At 42.8% G+C, this 23421-nt stretch overlaps 2 protein-coding genes and 1 non-coding gene across 4 annotated transcripts in view; all 3 read right to left on the bottom strand.

Annotated features, from left to right (window-relative positions):
- The window catches only part of PRKAA1 (protein kinase AMP-activated catalytic subunit alpha 1), a 28247-nt gene extending 25496 nt beyond the window's left edge, over positions 1 to 2751 (bottom strand). For both annotated transcript variants that reach the window (XM_068990782.1, XM_068990783.1), the window contains exon 1: positions 2625 to 2751. In XM_068990782.1, coding sequence (XP_068846883.1) covers positions 2625 to 2751 — 127 coding nt within the window. The remainder of the gene's footprint in view (positions 1 to 2624) is intronic.
- A 16539-nt stretch (positions 2752 to 19290) lies between these two features.
- Positions 19291 to 23111, bottom strand: RPL37 (ribosomal protein L37). Its single transcript, XM_068990580.1, has 4 exons — positions 23071 to 23111; positions 22311 to 22446; positions 21703 to 21787; positions 19291 to 20616 (listed from the first exon to the last, which is right to left on the bottom strand). Exons 1-4 carry the CDS (start codon positions 23071 to 23073, stop codon positions 20547 to 20549), a joined length of 294 nt encoding a protein of 97 aa, XP_068846681.1. The 5' UTR covers positions 23074 to 23111; the 3' UTR covers positions 19291 to 20546.
- On the bottom strand, positions 20699 to 20778 carry LOC138094776 (small nucleolar RNA SNORD72). The gene has a single exon (XR_011146285.1). It is a non-coding gene; the product is annotated as a small nucleolar RNA SNORD72 (small nucleolar RNA).
- Positions 23112 to 23421: the final 310 nt, after the last annotated feature.

Below are 23421 nucleotides of genomic sequence, written 5' to 3'. Positions count from 1 at the left end.
ACCCTAGTTGTCTAAAGTTTCCCCTCAAAATGTTCCCATTAAATTACCAAAGGATTTTTTAAACCTTAACAAGAAACAAAATAATGCCTATGAATCTGCAGTCCTCCCCATCCCCTCAATAAGTTTCCTATAAGATAGAAATATCATATTGGGAATGATATCACATCTTCTATTAGACTTTCTTTCTATGTTAAATTTACCAGTGTGTATGACTAAAAAGCTTTATCTCCTCCAGACTGCCTCCTTTGAAATATGTGGCTAATCATATAATTTGTAAGAATTCCGGTCAAATTCTTGGCTTCCGTAAGTTAACATGTCACCACTATAGTGGCTATTTCTGCATGCCCACCAAGCGTCTAGGTCCCCCTTTCTCTCTTCCAAAAAACCCGTTTCTGTGCAGGTGTCTACCCTATCTCCCCATACTATTCAAGTACTTCAGAAGATGCCCTCCCACCCATACATCCGAGAGGGGGCGCTCTTCCTTCAAGGGTAATGCCATCTGCCCTATAGGAACACAAGCCTAAGCCAATTAGCACATAATAAACCTGGCCAGACTGACGGACTGAGCCAGTAAGACTCTTGCAGGCGCTGCTGGGGCTTCCTCGCCCTGGACACAGAACCAGAAAAGACGTTCTTGGCTGGGCTGTGTTGAATTTTCTGTTACTTGGGGGCAGGAAGCATTTCAACTGTTTAACAGCTTTAAAAAGGCTATGATTGAAGACTTTGACCACCATCAGTTAATGTATTTATGAACAAAGGAACCCGATCCATGAAACCTATGATCCTCTGACTAACACTGGCCTTTCTATATTTGGAGAGATGGTTGACTCTGACAGCCTGTGTTATTTCAAGAGAGGCAGGTGTGGAGGAGCGAAGGTTAAGGAATAGCAGTCACTGGAGGGATTCATGTCACTGCCACATCACAGATCAAACCCAGGAAATGAGGAATATCCTCTGGCTTTCCTATCTACCATCTACCTTGCCAGAAGCCACCTAGCACATAAGAACGTGAGACCTGACTCTACTCAGGTCTGAATTAGGAGAACAAGGAGAACAAGCAGAACTCTGGGTGGAGTGAAGGCAACAAAGCTGTCATTTCTATTTGGGGGGCAATAGTGAATATTTCAGTATTTATAAACTGAAAGCAGTCTGTAATGGCTAACAAGTAAAGAAACAACATCGTCAAAAATAAGTAACTTCAAAAGCACAGAAACATCTTACTGGCCCCCAAAACAAACCCACCCTAATAGCTGTAATTACCCTATTCTGGCATTTGCTTCTTACTTTCTTACATTGTTGGCCTTGCTGATTTTCTTAAGAAGGTTTAGGCAGTTGCTTCCCTGTGGGCTATACAGCAATTTTCCAGTTCTATGACTCAGAAAGAGCAAGAAAAGGAAGGGCTCTCCTCTTCCATCCCTAGATAAAATCAGAAAATGTTTATTTAGCTCTGATAGAGCAAGGCTTGGTTAGTTAATTCACTGTACAGACTTTCACAAACTATTTTCTCTTTCAAATATTTACCAAGAGCTTATTATATGCAAGTCACAGGCTATTCTTTATTCAAAGCCAATGCATAATAATTTTTATCAGTTCCATACTTCCTTCCTCTACATTCCTAATAGCAGAATCAACTATTTCAAAGAAAAAATTATTTATGCCTCACAAAATTTGCAATTAAACACTTTGTGCCAGAACTGGTGACTTGAAGGGCAAGTTTGTTATTTCCAGAATACTGTACTGAAACACAAGAAAAAGCGATTCCACTTTTCTTCAAAAAGGAAAAAAAAAATTCAAATGATGAACATTAAACTATTCATTAAAATATAAATATCTTGTGAAAATAAACGGAAGCAAATTGCATCAATGAATAAACACTATCCGGAGGAAAAATCTGCCTACTGGGTTTGGTAATTAAGAAACACTGAGGACACCGGGTGTGCATTCAGACCATAAACCATAGATCGCAAATACATATAGGACCAATTTATAATCATTAACCGCTCCGAAAAAAAAAAAAATCAGTGATCCTTTCCGACGAGACGGCCTTTTTTTTTTTTTTTCAACTCTGTATACTACCTCCAAAGCAACCTTACTTCGGGGGGTACACATTTCACACCTGTCAGCCAGCTAAGGCAGCCAACAGTCTCCTAAAGAGGACGGAAATACGGACAGTGCCGAGGACGGCCAGGGAAGCGATGGGCTGGCCCTGATCCGAGGGACCACAGCCGGGTCGAATAGGAGGCCGCCTCTCCTGGTTTCCCGGCCGAGACCCCAGCGCCCGCACCCAGCAAAGGGAGCACTCAGCGCTGCCCGCCGACGGTCGGGCCTGGGAAAGTTAGCACCTCCGCATCCCCGCCCCTCTCACGTACAAGCCCCTCCAGCCGCCGCACCGTCGCCATGGCGACCAGTCCCCACCTCACCCCCCCACCCGCCGTGGGCAGGGGGCGGGGGGCTGCGCCGCAGTCCCGCGGCGGCCTCGGGTTCTGCTCGCGCCAGAGCAGGACAGGGGCTGCGGAGCCCGGGAGACCAGGAACGCAAGGGGCGGGGGAGGATGAAGAGGTGCGAAAGGCGGAAATCTCCTGGATCCTGGGCGGGGGGCCGAGCCTTGCCCCGGGGGTCCTCACCCTTCACTTTGCCGAAGGTCCCGACCCCCAGCGTATCCCCTAGGATGTAGTGACCGATCTTCACCCGCCCGTCGTGTTTCTGCTTCTCGGCTGTCGCCATCTTTCTCCAGGAACTGAGTCTGCGCATGGCGCCGCGGGAGGGGGCGGAGGGGGCGGGCAGGGCCGCGCCGGGGGCGGGCGGGGAGGGGGTGGGGACGCGGGAGGGGAGCCGCGCCGCCGAGCCGCCGCCCTGCACCGCCCGCCGGGTCCCAGCCGCCGGCCGTCGGGCGCAGACGCTCCCCCTGGCGGGACTGGCGGGGGTCGCTGGGAGGGCCACCGGTACCCCTCTCCTCGCTCTGCCTCCGCGTGGCCAGGGGCGCCCGCCCACCTGCGCGCGGGGAGGGGGTTTCCTGGATTGCTGAGGAGGGCCGGAGCCCCTCGGCTCCTTTCCTCTGGCGAAGTCTACGCACACAGTAGGCTCCCCTAGTTATTACTCCGGACTCGTGGGGACCGCTCTCCCGACTCTAAGAGGGAAGATGGGCTTGCTTGGGTAAGGCAGATAATGTGGCTTGTTACTAGTACAGCGTGAATTTAAATATGGCTAGAGACACCACCTTGCCAGTATTTTCTCACCTTATCATTTTTCCGCTTCGGATCGGAATCTAGCTAGACGCCATTGGGAGTTGTCACTTGTATCTTTGACGAAGTTTCCTTTTTCTCCACCCCCCCCCCCCCCCAACACACACGCACTGCTCTTTTCTGAGCCAGAAAGCTGCTATAGAGCACCTCGACAGCTCCTATAGCGCTGTCGGTCTTTCCTCCTGCTGAATACCCTCCTGAAACATCCCCACAAGCTCCGTTGCGAGGAGCGGGTTGAGGTAGAGGGTGAATGGGTGTTTGTTCGGGAAGCAGGACATTATCCAGACATTGGATGTACAGGAGTTAGTATTTTTAGATAGTCAGTAAAATGTAGACTTTGAACTGAAAACAAGGCTTACAGTTGCATCAACCAAATCAATCGACAAATATTTATTGTACTTTCAGTGAGTAAAAGTCTATACAAATGGGTTCATGGCATATCACAGGGGGAGTAGAGAAAGTATGCTTATTTGCAGTAGGATTTTAAGGGTGTTACCCAATTATATTCCTGCATCATGGGCAAAATTAAATGGGCAAACAAACCAATTTATGTGATCTCAGTTTTGCAGTGTCATAGCATTTGGACAGGTATCAATGGGCAAAGAGTTGGCCTCTTCATGAAAATCATGTAAAAAAAAATAAAAATGTTATTTTTCCTTCCCAATAAAAGTTACTCAACTGTTCTGGTTTTTATATATTTGATGAAATCAAGGTAATGTGCATTAAGCAAAGCTTTGTTCCAAGCAAGGTACTGCAGAGGAGGCAAAAAAGCCTTTGAGCTTAGAATTACATCACATAATCAGAAGACATTAACAACTAATTTGGATAAATCAGTTCCTACTGTAGTACTGACTGCAGTATAGTTTGAAGAGCCAAAAAGTTAAATCTTTCATTACTGACATACTGGGAGGGAAGCATAGGTTATTGTTGTAATGTTTCCTCTCTCCTTTCTTCACCTTTATCTGTTTGAATTTTGAGTTTCTGCAGCTCTGGCTTTTGTGGTCTCTACAAAACAGAAATAGCACTCTGGATTCTCTTAGAAAAAAACTAAAACAAACAAAAAAAGCCCCTTTAACCCACCCCCAATAAATTACTTTAAATTTGAGTCTTGTCTAGAAGTTAGCCCAGCAAGGTTCTGTGATTTCTTTTAATCTGAAAGGAAAAAAAATTGCAAGGTACCTCAGCCCTGTACCAGGCCAGTTAAGCCACAGAGCATCATCCAGCAAGGGAGCAGTCTGAAGCTGCATTTTGCAAACCTGTTACTACTGTCTTCATAGAACTATCAGTTCAATTTTTAGCAGAAACAGTTCATTTCTGCTAAATGAACTGTTATTTTAGATTATGATTCTATTTAATACATATTCATTAAATGCCATTAATCACTTAAAGGTATTGTTAGGTAAATAAAACTTATAATCATAGATCAAAGAATTGAATAGGAACTTAGAACTCATCCACTCTCCCACAGTCTTTTTAAGCAGCTTTTCTTGATGGCTTTTTCCCCCTTTATCTGAGTTAAAAACCAAATTAAGTCAGCAGTTTCTAAGAAAGCAAATAATAAACTCCCTTTATTCCCTTGGTTTTTCTGCTTCCTTCAGTCCTTTTTAAAAGTTTTTGTCACATTTCCTTCCACCTAGACACTGGGTAGACACAAAATGAAAAGTCATGGTCCCTACTCTGGACTCTATCCTCCCAACCTCACAATAAATAATATTCACAAGCTCATCTTTCTTCCAGGGTGGAAGTAAAGATAAGGTAAACTGGGACTTATGCCCAGCTTCCAGACCCATCAATTGTACCCCTATCTCAACAAAGTATATTTTAATATAAGTGGGCAGGAGTGACTTTGTAGAAGAAACCTAGAATCCAGCCTAGTTTAAGAGGAGGGGGAAGTAAATTGTTTTCAAACTTCAGTTCATCCACTTCTATTAATGCAAATAAGTTACAGTAGATTTCAGCAATGATGAAGACAATCTGTGGTGAACAACTGTGGTGGAGAATCTTGGGTCTCATGGGAAAACTCACTAGTTGTCAGATGTTTTCTCTTTAGTCCTTCAGATTCTAAGGGAGCTGTGTATCCTCCTAGTCTTTTCTTCTTAAGGCCATTACAGTGTTCAGTTCAGTTCAGTCATTCAGTTGTATCTGACCCTTTGCCACCCCACTGACTGCAGCATGCCAGGCTTCCCTGTCCATCACCAAGTCCTGGAGCCTGCTCAAACTCATGTCTATCACGTTGGTGATGCCATCCAACCATCTCATCCTCTGTCATTCCCTTCTCCTCCCACCTTCAATCTTTACCAGCATCAGGGTCTTTTCAAATGAGTTGGTTCTTAACATAAGGTGGCCAAAGTATTGGAGTTTCAGCTTCAGCGTCAGTCCTTCCAATGAATATTCAGGACTCATTTCCTTTAGGATGGATCTCCTTGCAGTCCAGGGGACTCTCAAGAGTCTTCTCCAACACCACAGTTCAAAAGCATTAATTCTTCGGCGCTCAGCTTTATAGTCCAACTCACATCCATACATGACCACTGGAAAAACCATAGCTTTGACTAGACAGACCTTTGTTGGCAAACTGATGTCTCTGCTTTTTAATATGCTATCTAGGTTTGTCATAGCTTTTCTTCCAAGGAGCAAGCATCTTTTAATTTCATGACTACAGTCACCATCTGCAGTGATTTTGGAGCCCCCAAAATAAAGTCTGTCACTGTTTCCATTGTTTACCCATCTATTTGCCATGAAGTGATAGGACCAAATGCTATGATCTTAGTTTTCTGAATGTTGAGTTTTAAGCCAACTTTTCCATTCTCCTCTTTCACTTTCATCAAGAGGCTCTTTACTTCTTCGCTTTCTGCCATAAGGGTGGTGTCATCTGCATATCTGAGGTTATTGATATTTCTCCCGGCAATCTTGATTCCAGCTTGTGCTTCATTCAGCCTGGCATTTAGCATGATGTAATCTGCATATAAGTTAAATAAACAGGGTGACAATCTACAGCCTTGATGTACTCCTTTCCTGATTTGGAACCAGTCTGTTGTTCCATGTCCAGTTCTAACTGTTGCTTCTTGACCTACATACAGATTACTCAGGAGGCAGGTATAATGGTCTGATATTCCCATCTCTAAGAATTTTCCACAATTTGTTGTGATCCATGCAAAATCTTTGGCATAGTCAGTAATGCAAAAGTAGATGATTTTCTGGAACTCTTTTGCTTTTTCGATGATCCAGCAGATGATGGCAGTCTGATCTCTGGTTCTTTTGCCTTTTCTAAAACCAGCTTGAACATCTGGAAGTTCATGGTTCACATACTGTTGAAGCCTGACTTGGAGAATTTTTAGCATTACTTTGCTAGCATGTGAGATGAGTGCAATTGTTTGGTAGTTTGAACATTCCTTGGCATTGCCTTTCTTTGGAATTGGAATGAAAACTGACCTTTTCCAGTCCTGTGGCCACTGCTGAGTTTTCCAAATTTGCTGGCATACTGAGTGCAGCACTTTCACAGCATCATCTTTTAGGATTTGAAATAGCTCAACTGGAATTCATCACCTCCACTAGCTTTGTTCATAGTGATGCTTCCTAAGGCCCACTTGACTTCTCATTCCAGGATGTCTGGCTCTAGGTGAGTGATCACACCATCATCGTTATCTGGGTCATGAAGATCTTTTTTGGATAGTTCTGTGTATTCTTTCCACCTCTTCTTAATACATTTTACACTATACTGTCAGAGAGATAGTACTCTTCCTTAGTGTCTATCTGTATACATGGTGGCCAGAACTAAAAATTTTAAGTACTGTGCTAGTAATGCAGCCTAATATTTCCTTAGTTGCAGTTACATTGTAACTAATATTCACTATTTGTTAAACAACATGTATTAGGCAAATTGACTCTGAGGACTCAGAAAACAAAGGAACCTACAGTACTGCTTTTAACATGGCCAAGCAGTGTGATAGGTGCTATAATTATATACGTATATATATATATATATATACACACACACACACACACACATACACACACATATATATACACACATATATATGGTCCTAAAATGGCTTCGTGAGAGGACAGTATAACCTTTATCTGTGGAGGTTCAGTCTTTTGAACTTGAATATATTTAGAGAAGTATTAAGAGGTGGTACTCTGTACTCAAAAAAAAAGGATGGCATGGGGATGAAGGAACTTGGAGAAGGCAACCCTGGTGGGAGAAAGGATATGCAAAATCACAGAGGGAAGGAAACCTTAGACTTTTTAGAGAAGAAAAATGTTTACAGGGGACAAAATCTGGATTGATAGAGGGAATGGCTAAAAGGAATGAGAAACAGGACAGAATCCTGAGGGACTGTGCTTCTCAGTGTCACCATTTTCTTACAGACAGTGGTGAGCCAAGGGCAGATGTGACGCAGATGCATCTTATTTATTTTTGGCTGCACAGCGTGACATTCAGGGTCTTAGTTCTCCTGCCACCTGCAACGGAAGCAGAGTCCCAACCACTGGACCACCAGGAGTCTCAATGTAGGTGCATTTGAGAAATAAATACATTCTTTACCAAAGGAATTGATAGCTTTGGGTGTCTTTGGGAAGGCAAACTGGGTGACTTTGAGTCAGGTGCAAACTTTGCCCTGTGTACTCTTGTATAATGTTTTGGCTTTAAACTTCAAGCATGTATTAGAGTCAGAAAAAAAATCAACTGTTAGAAAAAAAAAACATTTTTGACTCTGACATTAGTACGGAGGATAGATTGCAGAAGAGCAAGACGGAAGTGTGGTAAAACAAGAGACTTGCAATCATCTAGTGAAAAAATGATGACACAGGCACCACATATGTAAAGGAAAAACTCAAGACCTATTTAGATATGAAATTAGCAAGATACAGAGAGCCCACACTAACCTCCCAGGTTTCTGGAGAGGTTTGCAGGAGGGTGGGGACTGGAGGTTCAACAGAAATAATAAATCCTGTCTATAACATCATGGCATTTGAGCGACAGTCACAAAAGGTATCCAGAAATACACTGGTAATACAGGTCCACTAGCCCAAAGAAAGGTCAGTCTAGAGATACAGATTGGATGTCCTCATCAAACAAATGGCATAGTAGGGCAGAGAATTTGGGTGCGATCTCTCCAAGTTGTGGAGTTAAGGGACCCAAGGACAGGACATTTACTTAGAAAACATGAATACTTAAGAAGATCCAGAAGCAATATGAGCCTATGAAAGAAATAGGGAAAAAATAGTCATAAAGTTAGACTTCTCCAGGAAATTACAGTGATTAAAATTTGTTTGTGGATAATTGTCCCCCTGTTTATCTAGGGTAGATAATTCCCAATTCCTGGTTTGAAATATTTTTAGGTTAAAATGTTTGCAACCCCCTCATGATGATGAATTTTAACCTTTAATCACCTGTGTTGAAATAGGCCCAGAGCTGTTTTCTAGAGAAAATTTTAGCACTGTTCACAAGGACCCCCTCGGTCTATCTCTAGGTAACTGTGCTTGCTTAGTCCTGGATGGGTTCCTTACTTTTAATAAGAAGCTGTCAACCCTGCCCAGCGCTCAGTTGATTTACTGAGTATCAGGCATGTGGATCTGTCCATGATCAGTAGCACAAAGAATAGTCATTCACCAAAACAATGTAACTCCAAACTCTTTGCTGCCCTGTTCTTATCAGTTAAGGGAAATAATGGCCTTGGATCATTGCACGAAGAGTAGGCTGATCATCTACACTGTCCCCTTGCATCAGCCGAGACTATCAGAGAGAGAAATCACGGACTATTTCTGGTCACTGTTAAGATTTGTTTTTACTAAGTTTGGTAATAAAAGGGGTTGATGACATGTGGATGCCTTGAATAGGCTAATAATTGGGCTATTTGTACTAGTAATTTGGTCTCCTTCAAAACAGTATTCTTGAAAATTTGATTCAGAATTTAAGTGGAAAGGCAGAGAAAGAGGACAGCTGGATATCCCAGGAAACAAGGACCCTGTGGTTACCAGACCCTAACTTTTTAGGCAGCAGTTCACAGGCCAGCTAAGCATGCATTTAGTGGGGTGGGGAGGATGTGTCATTTGCTTATAGCAGTATGGACTCATGAATATTTATTTTTTATACACCAAGTTATAATCTGATACACCTTCATTTCATTGTTCAGATTGTTCCAGCTTTGGTCATTGGGTGCCCTTTCAGTTGGCTCCTGTATCCCTTTGATATGCCTCCATCAATGTAGTTTTTATTCTTTTTTTGTCACTTTCTGACACTACAAGCTGCTCAACTTGTCCTGTCCTGGTCCTAGGATCAGTCATTTCTCAAAGGTGTCCTTGTTACTTTTATTGGAGAGTGATATTAGAAACCAAAATTTGCTGTTTGGAATATAATTGTTTCTAGAGTTTGGGTAAATTCCGGGAGTAGGTGATGGACAGGAAGGCCTGGCGTGCTACAGTCCATGGGGTAGCAGAGTCGGACACGACTGAGTGACTGAACAGAACTGAGACTCTCTCAGCTGACAGAGCAAAGAAATATGTGTGTATTTTAACTAATAAATATACCGATATCTCTATTTCTCTGGGTAGAATCATCCCTATCTATATTAAGCTAAACATGACTTCATACTGATCCATACAAACAACTCTTAATTGGTTGCTGCCTAGATTATTCTAGCCTTTCCCTTTGCTTATCTGTAAACTCCTGCTCCAACACTAAGAAACTTAGCTTTCATTTTCTAATATCCATTTACCTAATTGCTCAGTTTGAGTTTACATTTATGGAAGTATCAGAATTATTAACCTTACCCCTGTGGATAACAATTTTATCAATTTGAATCCAGTGCTTATATGCAGTTCCTTTTGTCTTTAGTTTTATAGGCTTCACTCATTTTCAAGTCTTAGCCCCTGGAGCACCAGGGAAGTCCCTTCCAGATGGTAATTTTGACCTTTACCATTTCCTTAGATAATCACCTATTTCTCCACCCTCTTCAGTGAGGTGATTTCATCTGTGTATAATACACATAGATTATGTTGTCACAATCTGCAGTCCATCCTCAGGTCCCCCTATTAATTGCCTCCTATTCACCCTGTTGGTGAGAAAGGAGTTCCCTCCCTAGGCTATAGGAGTAGGCAAGCAGCTCCTGACACAGGACAGATGATATCAACATCAGTCTGTGGTCACATATACTTGTAGCCATGGACACCACAATACCACTCAGGGCCACAGGGAAGTCACACTCAAGAAGAGGAGAAACAACCAGAGGCCATGGAAGGCAGATTTGTAGTACCAAGAGGGCATGGTGCCCCCAGTTCCTGTGAAGAATATGATTATTTGATTTGGATATTAAGAATATGGTTGAATAGTTCCACAAGTTGGCAGGGAACTGAAACCTACTTCTCAGGGACTAGCACTGACTGTGCCTGGTCCCTTCAATAAGGATAGCTAGAGATTTAGCTAGAGGAACTGATTTATGGGAAGACTGAGGAGAAGGACATACAGTTAAGCCATTCTAGGCCCTCCAAGTTTTACCACGTAATGAACATGACTATTAAGGCAACACATAATATTAAGCCTTAATATTAGGCCATATACTACAACTTCCCAAATAAATTTGCATACATTAAGATTCACTCTGGGACTTTCCGGGTGGTCCAGTGGTTAAGAAAATCTGCCTGCCAAGGCAGGAGACCCAGGTTCCATCCTTGAACTGGGAAGAGCTCACATGCTGCAGGGCAACTAAGCCCATGTGCCACAACTATTGAGCCCGTGCTCCAGAGCCCAGGAGCTGCAGCTACTGAAGCCCGTGTGCCCTATAGCCTGTGTTCTGCAACAGAAGCCACCATAAGCAGCAGCTCACGCACTGCAGAGTGGCCCCTGCTGTCCGCAACTAGAGAAAGCCTGTGCAGCAGCGAAGACCTTGCACAGCCGAAAAAGTAAGTGTCTGCCTGCCAATGCAGGGGACACGGGTTTGATCCCTGCTCCGGGAAGAACCCACATGCAGCAGGACAGCTAAGCCTGCGCACCCTAGAGCCCATGCACTGCAGAGTGGCCCCTGCTGTCCGCAACTAGAGAAAGCCTGTGCAGCAGCGAAGACCTTGCACAGCCGAAAAAGTAAGTGTCTGCCTGCCAATGCAGGGGACACGGGTTTGATCCCTGCTCCGGGAAGAACCCACATGCAGCAGGACAGCTAAGCCTGCGCACCCTAGAGCCCATGCTCTGCAACGAGAGAAGCACCAGAATGAGAAGCCTGTGCATCTCAGTGAAGAGTAGCCCTGCTTTCTGCAGCTGGAGAAAGTCGTGAGCAAGGAAGACCAGTGAAGTCCATAAATTTTTTTTTAAAAAAGGTTCACTCTGTGCTATAAATTTTTGGGGGTTTTAACAGTGTCATGTGTCCACTTTTGTGTGTGTGTCCACTATTACCGTATCATACAGATAGTTTCAGTACCCTAAAAATTGTCCTGTTGCTTCACATATTCAACCATCCTTTTTCCTGTCTCTATAATTTCATCTGTTTCAGAATATCATATAATTAGACTCATAGAGCATGTAGTATTTTCAAACTGGCTCTTTCCCTTAGCAATTTCCACTAAAGTTCATCTGTATCTTTTCTGTCACCCTTAAATGCTTTTGAAACAGGGAAATATAAACTATTTTTAAAATGTAAAGTATATTGGTCTCCATCTTAAAATATTTTTCTTCGAATATTTTGAGATACTTTAAAAATACTTAATTTGGCTGCATCAAGGTCTTAGTTGTGACACACGTGATCTTTCTTTGCAGCCCTTGGATTTCTCTCTAGTTGTGTCCCGGGGGCCTAGTTGCTCCAAGGCATGTGGGATCTTAGTTCCCAGACCAGGAATCAGTCCTTCGTCCCCTGCATTGGAAGGCAGATTCTTAACCACTGGACCACCAGGGAGGCCCCCAAATATTTTGAGATAGTTTACACTTTCTAAAAGAATCTTAATATGGTAGAGATTTACTAAGTTACATTAAATGTATTGAGGATATAAAGAACTGAGCTGTTATATGCTTTGGTGGATTCTTTAATAACTAATGAATTACATAAGAGTTAAAGACCTGATTACCTTTTAGTTAAGGAATATTATTTCTTACATGATTATGTGAAATTACTAATTCTCATATTATTTATATTATTTCTCATATAAAATGAAATACAATTAAATTCAAGTACATCATGAACTGTATAGTGTTTAAAAAATTGATTTTATTTGGGATTGGGAGTTTTTTATATTAGGAATTTGTTCTAACTCTGTAACCCCATGGACTGTAGTCTGCCAGGCTCCGCTGTCCATGCAGTTCTCCAGACAAGAATACTGAGTGGGTAGCCATTCCTTTCTCAGGGAATCTTCGTGAACCAGGGATGGAACCCAGGTCTCCTGCATTGCAGATTCTTTACCGTCTGAGCCATCAGAGAAGCCCTAACTCTAGTATATTTTGTTTTTATTGAAATGCTTCTAGATTACTTGACTCTGAAGTTTTAATATGGAGAATGCTCTAAGTGACTTATTGGATTATGTACATTATAGTTGACTTTTACAAAAGGCCTTCCAGAAGCTTTCCTTCAGGCAGCTTCAAAACATTGTTAGGCAAGGCACATCCTCAGAAATGATTTCCCGAGTCATGCCTCTGGTGGCTTCCCATCAAGTCCCAGAAACAAGACATTTCAATATCCAGTGAACTATGCTGCACCTTCTCCAACATCTGGCTCTCAACTCCGGGGGTTGAGGAGGCCTCTTCCTTGGGTGCTTTATCTCAGCTCTAGGGGAAGTGACTGCTGCTGCTTTCTGCTCTTCCTATAGAGTTCACTTTAGTTTCTCCTTACCAGTCCCTTATTACCTTAATCCCTTAATCTTTTCCTGTTCAAGTCTACTATGTGACTTCTGTCTCCTCATTGACCCATCACTGATATACCAGCTATTTTAATTGGATGCTTGTATTTAATTCACTATGGGTTATTTCTGGTATTTATACATAATTATGTTTTGAGCAGTAGCTGGTTTTTATTTTGCAAATACTAAATTCCTGTCTATGCTTGCATCTACAACTAAATTTTATAATTGATATAAATGCCAAGTAATTGAAAAATACCAGAAGGCACAGTGTGATAAAATCTGCCTAGAGTTCACCTATGCAGGTTTGAAGAGCTGTCTCTGAAGAATATGAAATTTACTCAAAATTTAATACTGTTCAAAATTTTAAACTATTGAGGATTTTACTCCATAGTATATTCTCATAGGACTTCCTTGAGAGGAGAGGAGGAATCAGATAAGGGCAGATTTGCTCTAAGATGACCAGAAAATGGCTTGCTATTATCTTTAAAGAGAATCCAGAGCTAGTCATTTATGAGTGTTATCTTAGATCTCTGTACTATATGAGGTATGATTAGCACTGTTTCCACATCTAGGCTATAGATGAATTAGGGTTCTATTTAATAAAGACAAGTTTCCACAAAAGGAACCTTACATTGTAGCACATTCCAACACTCGCTGTTGTCAGAATCCTTATTAGCAAAGAAATATATATATATCTACAATAAATCTCTGTGCCTTAGTTTGTTCCTCTCTAAAATAAGGAAATTTAATTACACTATCTCAAGCCTCCTGCAACTCTAAACGCAGAGCACCATGCTGTGCTCCCTCAGAGGCATATTTTCCCAGAGGCTTCTCTCCAGAGTCATCCCTAATTGGACAGTACTTCCTTCTGAGGCTTCCTGCTTCCTGTCTCTCCTGCCCTGGGGAGCTACTTCTCTGAGGGCTGCTCCCCTGCAACACAGGGACCATGAACAGTTTCTGCTCTCTGCCCTTTCCACTCTAAGCTGGATGAACCATTTACTGACAAGCCTTCCCTCCTCCCATTTGCCCAAGACGGTGATGTTTCTGAAACAGTACCATTTGTCACCTGGTATCCATTTGCTTCCTCCTTGGTCACCTCTTCCACCTGCTCTAACTTACAGGAGCTAGACCTTTCTCCAACACCTTATCGGTTAAAAAAATTTTTTTTTGGTCACACTGGGTGTCTTTGTTTCAGTGCACAGGCTTATTGCAGTAGCTTCTCTCGTAGAGCAGAGGCTCTAGGGCTCACAGGCTTTCGTTGCCTGCAACATGTGTAATCTCCCCAAACTAGGGATCAAACCCATGTCCTCTGCATCGACAAGGGAATGCCTATTCACTGAATCACCAGGAGAGTCCTCAGGTTGTTTTTTTTTTTTAAAAGATCTTTCCCCTAAAGGACTTAATTATCTCCACATAATAACTATATATAATAGAGTTCAGATCATTTTAAACATTTTCTGAGAGCAAATCACACACCTTGTACATGTGCTAGATAGATGTCTTTTCCAGAACTATACAAATTTAGCATTTAAGATTAGGGCTGTGAATACCCTGGCAGTCCAATGGTTAGGGCTCTCAGTGGGCTGGAAAGTGTCAAATCAGACACAGAAGATGCTTGCTCCTTGGAAGGAAAGCTACAACAAACCTAGACAGCACATTAAAAAGCAAACACATCAGTTTGCTAACAAAGGTCTGCACAGTCAAAAGCTATGGTTCTTCCAGTAGTATCATATGGATGCCTCTTCCCTCATAGCTTAGTCAGTAGAGAATCTGCCTGCAATGCAAGAGACTCAGGTCCAGACCCTTGGTTGGGAAGATCCCCTGGAGAAGGAACTGGCAACCCACTCTAGTATTCTTGCCTGGAGAATCCCATGGACAAGAGGAGCCTCACAGGTTGTAGTCTACAGGGTTGTAAGAGTTGGACGTGACTTAGCAACTGCACCACCACCATGTACGGATGTGAGCTAGACCATAAAGAAGGCTGAGCACTTAAGAACTGATGCTTTTGAATTGTGGTGCTGGAAAAGACTCCTGGACTTTAGACTGCAAGATCAAATCCTAAAGGAAATCAACCCTGTATATTCATTGGCAGGGCTGATGCTGAAGCTCAAAATACTCTGGCCACCTGATGCTAAGAGCCAACTCACTGGTAAAGACCCTGATGATGGGCAAGATTGAGGGCAGAAGGGGATGACAGAGGATGAGACGATTGGATGACATCATCCACTCAATGGGCATGAATTTGAGCAAACTGGGAGATGGTTAAGGACAGGGAAGCCTGGTGTGCTGCAATCCATGGGGCAAAGTTGTATAGGACTTAGTAACTCAACAACAGACACACTCAGTGGGTAAAGAATCCGCCTACAATGCAGGAGTCACAGGTAACCTAGGTTCGATCCCTGGGTTGGGAAGATGCCCTAGAGTAGGAAACCCACTTCAGTATTCTAGCCTGGAGAATCCCATGGACAGAGGAACCTGGAGGGTTACAGTCCAATATGTTGCAAAGAGTCAGACACAATGGAGTAACTAAGCGTGGAGGCACACACACACACACACACACACACACACAGTATTTATCCAAGAACCAGGTCACAGCTTTTTAAAATTGTAGTTGGAGGAGGAAATGGCAATCCACTCTGGTATTCTTGCCTGGTGGGCTACAGTCCTTGGGATCTCAGAGTCAAACACGACTGAGCGACCAACACTATAGCTGTCCTACAATGTTAATTTCTGCTGTACAGCAAAGTGGTTCAATTATACATATGTACCTTTTATATTCTTTTCCATTACAGTTTACTAGAGGATATTGAATACAGGTCCCCATCCTATACAGTAGGACCTTATTGTTTATCCATTCTCCCTCTCTCCTGAGTGGCTCACATCTGGTCACAGCTTTTAGAATCCTCAGCCAAATCAAAGATATAAAGAAGTCTAAGGAAAAAATTTTGTAAAGAAATTTGAGTCGTAAGTATTCAATACAACCTTCTTAAAATAGTTTTACTACTTTCTAGTTCTAAACCTCAGAGAAGGCAATGGCACCCCCCTCCAGTACTCTTGCCTGGAAAATCCCATGGACGGAGGAGCCTGGTGGGCTGCAGTCCATGGGATTGCTAAGAGTTGGTCACGACTGGGCGACTTCACTTTCACTTTCATGCACTGGAGAAGGAAATGGCAACCCATTCCAGTATTCTTGCCTGGTGAATCCCAGGGACAGGGGAGCCTGGAGGGGCTGCCATCTGTGGGGTCGCACAGAGTCGGACACAACTGAAGTGACTTAGCAGCAGTTCTAAACCTAGGAAACTTCAGGTTGTTCAGGCCAGGAATATGGGAATTTTTCCTGTGGACCAGATGTGAGCCACTCAGGAGTGAGGGAAAGCAAGGGATCCTGTCTGTAGGGCCCTCAGAAGTAGAGGAAGCCTCAGGAGAAAGAGGAAACACCACTACCCGCTCTTGTCTACTCTTTAAACCCCACTGAGTGAAACTGCAGCTCACAAGCCGCTGATCTCAAGGAGAAAGCTGAGATCAGAGGGAGCATGCCCCCTTCTCCAATGGCTTCAGCCCAAAAGAGGCCCAAGCTAAAAGATAAGCTTAAGTCAACTTTGAATTCTGACTATAACAAAGAACCAAAAATTTCGGGAGAAATAAAAACCATTTTTACAAGTAATCATGTCTGGAGGATATTTTTTATCTTTGAGTAATCTTAAAAAAGAGCAAAGTCTTCATCCTGGGGCATATCTCCATTGCAGAGACGAGCACACAAAAATAAAAACTCAAGCCACATACCATGCCTGTGGTAATCTACAGGCCACTCACGTACGTGAGAACCATTTTTTCTCTGGTTATTTGACAAGACATCCTTACCATAGACAGAAGTTTTTGCTCCAGATTTCATTCTTAGTTTCTCAGTTTGATAAACTATGCTTCTCTTAGATTATGAACTACCTTTCGCTTTGAGAACAACATTTAACTTGACAAAGATTAGGGTTGGGATCTTAGTCCCCTGACCAGCAACTGAACTGGGGCCCTTCGCCGTCCTAACCACTGGACCACCAGGCAATTTCCATATTTATCTTAACCACCTTTCTAAGGGGTCCTCTACCCCCATCCTGTCATACTTTCTATATTTTTGTCTTCATAGGTCTTAACACTACCTGAAGTTACTTATCTGTTCTAGGTATGTCAACCCCAACACACCACACACATATACACACAAGTGCAGGCTGTCACATGCTCTAATGAAATCTCTGCCAAAGGAGTCTGTCTTATTCTCCACTTGTATCTCCTGGGTCCAGAACTGCTTCTGGCACAGAGGTCACTAGACAGATCTGGTTCATAAGGGGCACTGTATCATCAATAGAAATGAAAGGTAACTGCAGAATAACTAGGTAACCTTCCGAAAGTGCTTTTTAAACTAAATTCTTTATTGCCCAGTCACCCCTGAACCTCTGGCTTTATTCCTGATGCTCTACAGAAACAAGGTTGGTGAAAAATAAACACTAACCTAAATTTTCCAAACCCGTAAGTCATTAAATTTTTTTAACTTAAAAATCTTTTCCTCCTTGGCCTTAGTCCCACAGGACACTTAGTTTGTGGGACTCATTTCTGCCAATGACTCAACTTCAACCATGTTGGTTTTTGTTCCCACTCATCACATGTATGCTGAACAAATTAATGAACCACTCTCATTCCTCTTGTCTCCTAAGGACATCTCCCCAAACCTTTCCTTGAGCCTCTCTACACTTTTTCAAATAGTTTCAACCATTACTGTGGCAAGAATCTGAATTTTTAAAGCGAGAAAAATAAACAATCCTTTCCTTCCATCTCCCATCACTTTTAAATGCCTACCAGGTTTCACCATCACCTTATACGTATACCTCCATTTAAATTATCTTTACCATTCTAATCCCTAAATCAGTTCCCATTCTCAACTCTATGTTCATTATTTCCAAAAGCAAATCTCCAGCCAGGGCTTTTGGCTTTCCACTTCAGCTGCCCCTAGCTCTACTGAGTTCTTCCAAGATACTTCTAGTATCCCACAGGCATCAACATCACCTAACAATTTCTTCCTGTTCCATCCTATATTCCTCAGTGAATGCACCAACTCCTTGCCCCCTAGTCCAGAAAATCCAAGACCCCTACCTCTGATATTTTCTCCAACTGACAAAACCACAGTAGCTGTGACTGAAAGGTCAAATACATACACAAAACATGATACATTCCTGGGTGTTACCTCAGATACCCAACGGTGACACCTAACTGCTCCTGAGTTTCCCCTGCCCAAGAAACATAAATCCCTTAGTTGTGGCCTCAGGCATCTTCTGTTAGATGGAGATCCACTGTCCAAACCAACTTTGATCCTCAGGTCATCATGAGATACGTCAGGTATGAACTGTCTGCAAACTAGTATTGAATGAACTGAACCCACCTGTCTGTACTGAATGTGTTAACCAGCTCCATCTCTAGCTCACTGCTTCTCCCTGGGTGTTACGACTTCCATTTTATCAGAGAAATTTCCCACTGAAACTCAAACAGTCAAGGCCACAGGCACTGGCAAACAAGGACTAAGTCACCTTACACTCAATAAACACACAAGCCTTTTTTAAGGCATCACTGTCTACCTCTCATGCAACCCCCATTGTGCCAATTGTTTCCTGACCCAGGATTTAGAAATTTTTTGTCTTCAGGTCAGCACCTACTTACCTCAAGGCCTAATATTTATTCCACCCCAGGTATTACCTATCTTAATGGGCCTCTCCCAACACCCAGGAATCAACCTTTAGTAACACTGCTCAAGATTTCAGAAAGATCTTAATACCACGTCAGATTATTCAGTACTCAAGCCAAAATAAAATTATATAGGTCAAAGCAATTTCAAATACTTGAACCCACTACAGTAACTAGGCTACAGCCACTGTAGAAGCACCTTCACTTACTTGTTGAAAGCCCATAGTTAGTTAGACTTCCAGCTTAAATAAGCACAGGTACACCAGTAAAAATCACATGGTCAAATGTCAACTGGATACAGGAACTTTATTATGCATCCCTGGAGTATCACTGGATAGCATCACCCACTCAATTAACATAAGAGTGCAAATTCCATTGAGATAATGAAGGACAGAGAAGCCTAGGGTGCTGCAGTCCTTGGGGTCACAGAGAATAGGACTAGACTTAGTAGACCAAACAACAACGAAGTAAACAGGGCCCCCAGGTGGCCCAGTGGTAAAGAATCTGCCTGCCAAAGGAGACACCGGAAATGGCAACCCACTCCAGTATTCTTGCCTGGGAAATCCCATGGACTGAGGAGCCTGGTGGGATACAGTCCATGGCACTGCAGAGTCAGACACACTTAGCAACTCAACAGCAGCAAAAGTAGAACAGTCCTTATCTTACATCACACATTATTGGGAGGAAACCCAATATAAATTCAGATCAGCTGGGGTTCCTGCAAAAGCAAGCTGAGACCTGAAAGAGGAGCTAAGGAAAAAAGCAAGGGAGCAATTGACTAATCTTGGAATGCATTCTAAGGCACCTTTTAAAGGTAAGGTTGCGGAGGCAGTGATGATCATGAAAACTCCTTCAAGGTCAGATTAAAGTTGTTAAATTCTTAAAAACATGGGAAGCTACAGGTTGGGACAGCACAGCTTGGCCACACTGCTATTTTATGATAATTACTCCAACACTTGTGATGTTTAATTAATGTTCGATTCTCTCATCAGTCCAACAAAGTTGGTTTTGTCTTCACTTCAAAAAAACTAGCAGAAACACCAGAAAGCAAGGCAGAAAAATTCAGAGCCCTGAAAAGCCAAAGATCACCTAGGTGAGGATTAAAAAAATTCTGCCAGCCTACAAGTGAGTTTACACTTGGCCTTCCTGTACATTCTGCTCAATCCACTGCACTTGCACATGGTTCTACAGACGTTATTGTTGACTCATACCTAGTTGTTCACTTAGCTGACCACCTTAAAAGGCAAACACAGCCTAGGAGCTGGGCACCAAGAGTTAATATCACCTGAGAATCTGAAAAAGAAAAATGTATAGCTGAATCACTTTGCTGTAAAAAACTAACGCAACACTGTAAATCAAAAAAAAAAATCCAACAAAACCACCTTTCCAAACTGGAATTCCTTGAACTCCTGTCCGTGTTCTCACCAGAAATCCAAAGCCTATCATACAGGACGACAACCACTCCACAAAGACCACAGAGGTAACACAGTTCTTATAGTAGCACAGATGTTACTTCTTAATGTCGTCTGCTCGAAGGAATCTTAGAATTCTGCTCGTAAAGGCCCGATCCTATTAAGCAGTATCACAACCCAGTTTAAAAGTTAGTGTTCCAGAATAGCCACTTAACAAATAAACCTGATTTTTAGTTATCACATTTGCAAACCTATGTAAATCACTGATACAAGCCTATTAAAAATACCTTAGCACACCAGATAATTTTAAAAGCCAGAACATTTATTGTGCGACTAATCGTTGAAATCCTTAAGATGAACTGGATGCTGCAACAGCCGCTCGCTTGGGTTTAGGTGTTGTTCCTTCACGGAATCCATGCCTGCATTGTGTTAAAAACAAGAATGGTTACTTCAGCAATGTCAATGTATACATTTCAATCTTTGTTAAAATATATTTTTATGAGCTTATCTCAGTTAAATGATGAAATCAATATTGAATTCATAAGTTCAGACATTTATTTTTAGAACATCACTGATAAGCTGTGGTATTTTATTTATTTCCCTCTGCTTCAAAATAGCCAAGGCAACATATTTGGTTGCAGTGATCAGTATTTCCCCACCACTTATGATTCCTAAGGTTTTGGGAAAACGGATTCTTAAATTATGGGTCAAAGACCCTACCTTCCTTTAGCTAAGGAAAAATGTGATTAATGATAGACATTTTCTCAACTGCTTAACTATAGTTTATGTCTTAACTCACTTAACATCTACTTGAAATGTCTTCTGAGGAACACACAGGTTAAAACTGGCTTCAACTCAAACTAGCAAACCACTGAACCCTATCCCATACTACTATATATTGGCCTTAAGTACAAAGGTCACTCCAACACACAAACACATCTAAGTGTGTTGTGTTTACACCCCCCAAACTGTCTTGTGGTCTTGTAGATCTTTAATTGAGTCAGAGGTCACAAATTCTGCTAAATATCCTACAATGCACAGGACAACCCCAGTCCCCAACAAAGAAATCACCTCAGTTGAGGCCTTACACCCCTCAACCACTACCGTTAAAAATGCACTTTCTCTGTAAGACTATGTTGGGGCTGAAATTAAAACTCTAAGGCCTCTCTTTAAGTACAACAGTGTCCTACAGCAAGCAGACTTGCCCAAAGCCACAAAACTGAAGGCCTCAATTACATACTATCATCTTGACAAATTTTGGCAGGAAAATGAAATGTAGGTATGCAAATAAATACCATTATTTTCTGGAGTCTACCTCAAACTACACTCCAGCCTATTCAGTGCGTATTACTGTTCACTGATTCCTAAGTTTGAGACTGATCTGAAGGTTATGATGCCAGAAGAAAAATGATCCTAGCAACACCTCATCCCACGAACCAGGGTAGTTGAGACGACTGTTATGTAAGCTCATACACCCACCTATAACTGAAACATAAAAACTGTACCTGAATCTGCGGTATACAATTTTTAGGTGCCTCATTCGACCAGTCCCGGTGGTATTTCGTCTTTTAGCTTTAGCACTCCAATTATCTAAAAAAAAAAAAAAAAATTATTCAGGTTAAGATCCAAATTGTTGTCCCTGAGCGACTTCACTTTCACACACCCAGTACACACTCTCAATATAATTAAAAATGCCTGCCTTGGCTTTAAACTCACTTTATCGGCATACTTAAACAGTCCATGGAATTCTCCAGGCCAGAAGACTGGAATGGGTAGCCTTTCTCTTCTCCAGGGAATCTTCCCAACCCAAGGATCGAACCCAGGTCTGCACTGCAAACTCAGCATACCAGCTGAGCCAGAATAGAAGACCATACGTGGAAGAGGAAATGGCAGCCCACTACAGTATTCTTGCCTGGGACAGCCACTGGACAGAGATGCCTACTAAGCTAAAGATTATGGGGTTGCAAGAGTTGGACACAACTTAGCAACTAATCAACATAATGGTATATAGATGTACAATTTTGCTAGGAAACAACATTCAAAGTCATGCCCCACTGAGGTACATATGAAACAAGAGACTATTCTCAAAGTACATTTATAAATATTAACTTACACTTTCTCTTTCGCTTGGCAGGGTAGCCACACTTGCCACAGGTCGACTTCTGAAGGTGGTAGGCCTTAGAGCCACAGCGGCGGCACAGCGTGTGCGTCTTATTCCGACGCTTTCCAAACGATGACGTTCCCTTCGTCTGCAAGGGGATAAATGTTAGGGGGATAAATGTTTAAGTCTAGTCATTTCTATACACATGCTCAACATTTTCAGTTAAAGTAACTACTGATATAAATTAATGACAATCACAAGGGCTGACACTGTGCTAAATCAGTGACCACTATTAGAATTTCACGTTATCTAAAGCCCCTCCAAGAGCTGCCATGTTTTGAAACCTGATACATTATTAAAAAGGAAAATGGAAAACATAAAAGGCAAAAGAGGAGGTAACGTGGTTTTCCTACCTACTCTTTACTCCAAAATCTAAGAGCTCCTGCCCAGGGACCGTCGCCAACTATTCTTTTGTTTCCAGAGCCAAATACCCCCAATCCATGCTTCTTTCATCAGTTCCCACTGGCGGGCAGGGCTGTGAGGGCTTCCCAAAAGTCAGAAGAAAGGGGCCTGGAGCAGCTGCAGCTCCACGACGGCAGGCTCAGCATCGCCACATCAGATTATGAGCCATTCTCGTGCCTCTCGAAAGCTGCCTTCCCTACCCACCGGCTCTTCTTATCCGAAAGCTTCCACGGCCCCCACGGATTGCATGGGGCGCAGTTCAGGGGGTGAGGATGAAAGCCGATGACGAGAGCCCCTGAAAACCACTCACCATCTTGCTTCTGCCGCCGAGACCAAAGAGGCCGGAAGAGAAAGCACTTCCGCTATATTGCGCTCTGAGCTTCCGCCCAGGGAAGCACTTCCGGCGGGGCGCAGTGCACCGCTCTCAAGCGTCCGTCACCGCAGTGTGGGTGGGTTCGAGAGGAGGATCGAGGAGCTAGTTAGGGCCAATAGAGAGTTCAGCGGAGCGGAACTCACAACTTTCTGGGGAAGGGATTGGGCGTATACCCTCCGGACCCGCCTTTCCCTGCGGCAAACTTTTAGACCGGAACTCGACTACCTAGCCTCCTGTTGTTTCCCTCCGGTCTTTACGAATGTTCTGTCCCCGCTAAGGCCATATTGC

Source organism: Capricornis sumatraensis, chromosome 18 (genome assembly GCF_032405125.1).
Source record: "Capricornis sumatraensis isolate serow.1 chromosome 18, serow.2, whole genome shotgun sequence".
Taxonomy (NCBI): Eukaryota; Metazoa; Chordata; class Mammalia; order Artiodactyla; family Bovidae; genus Capricornis; species Capricornis sumatraensis.
This window is presented reverse-complemented; position numbering and strand designations above follow the sequence as displayed.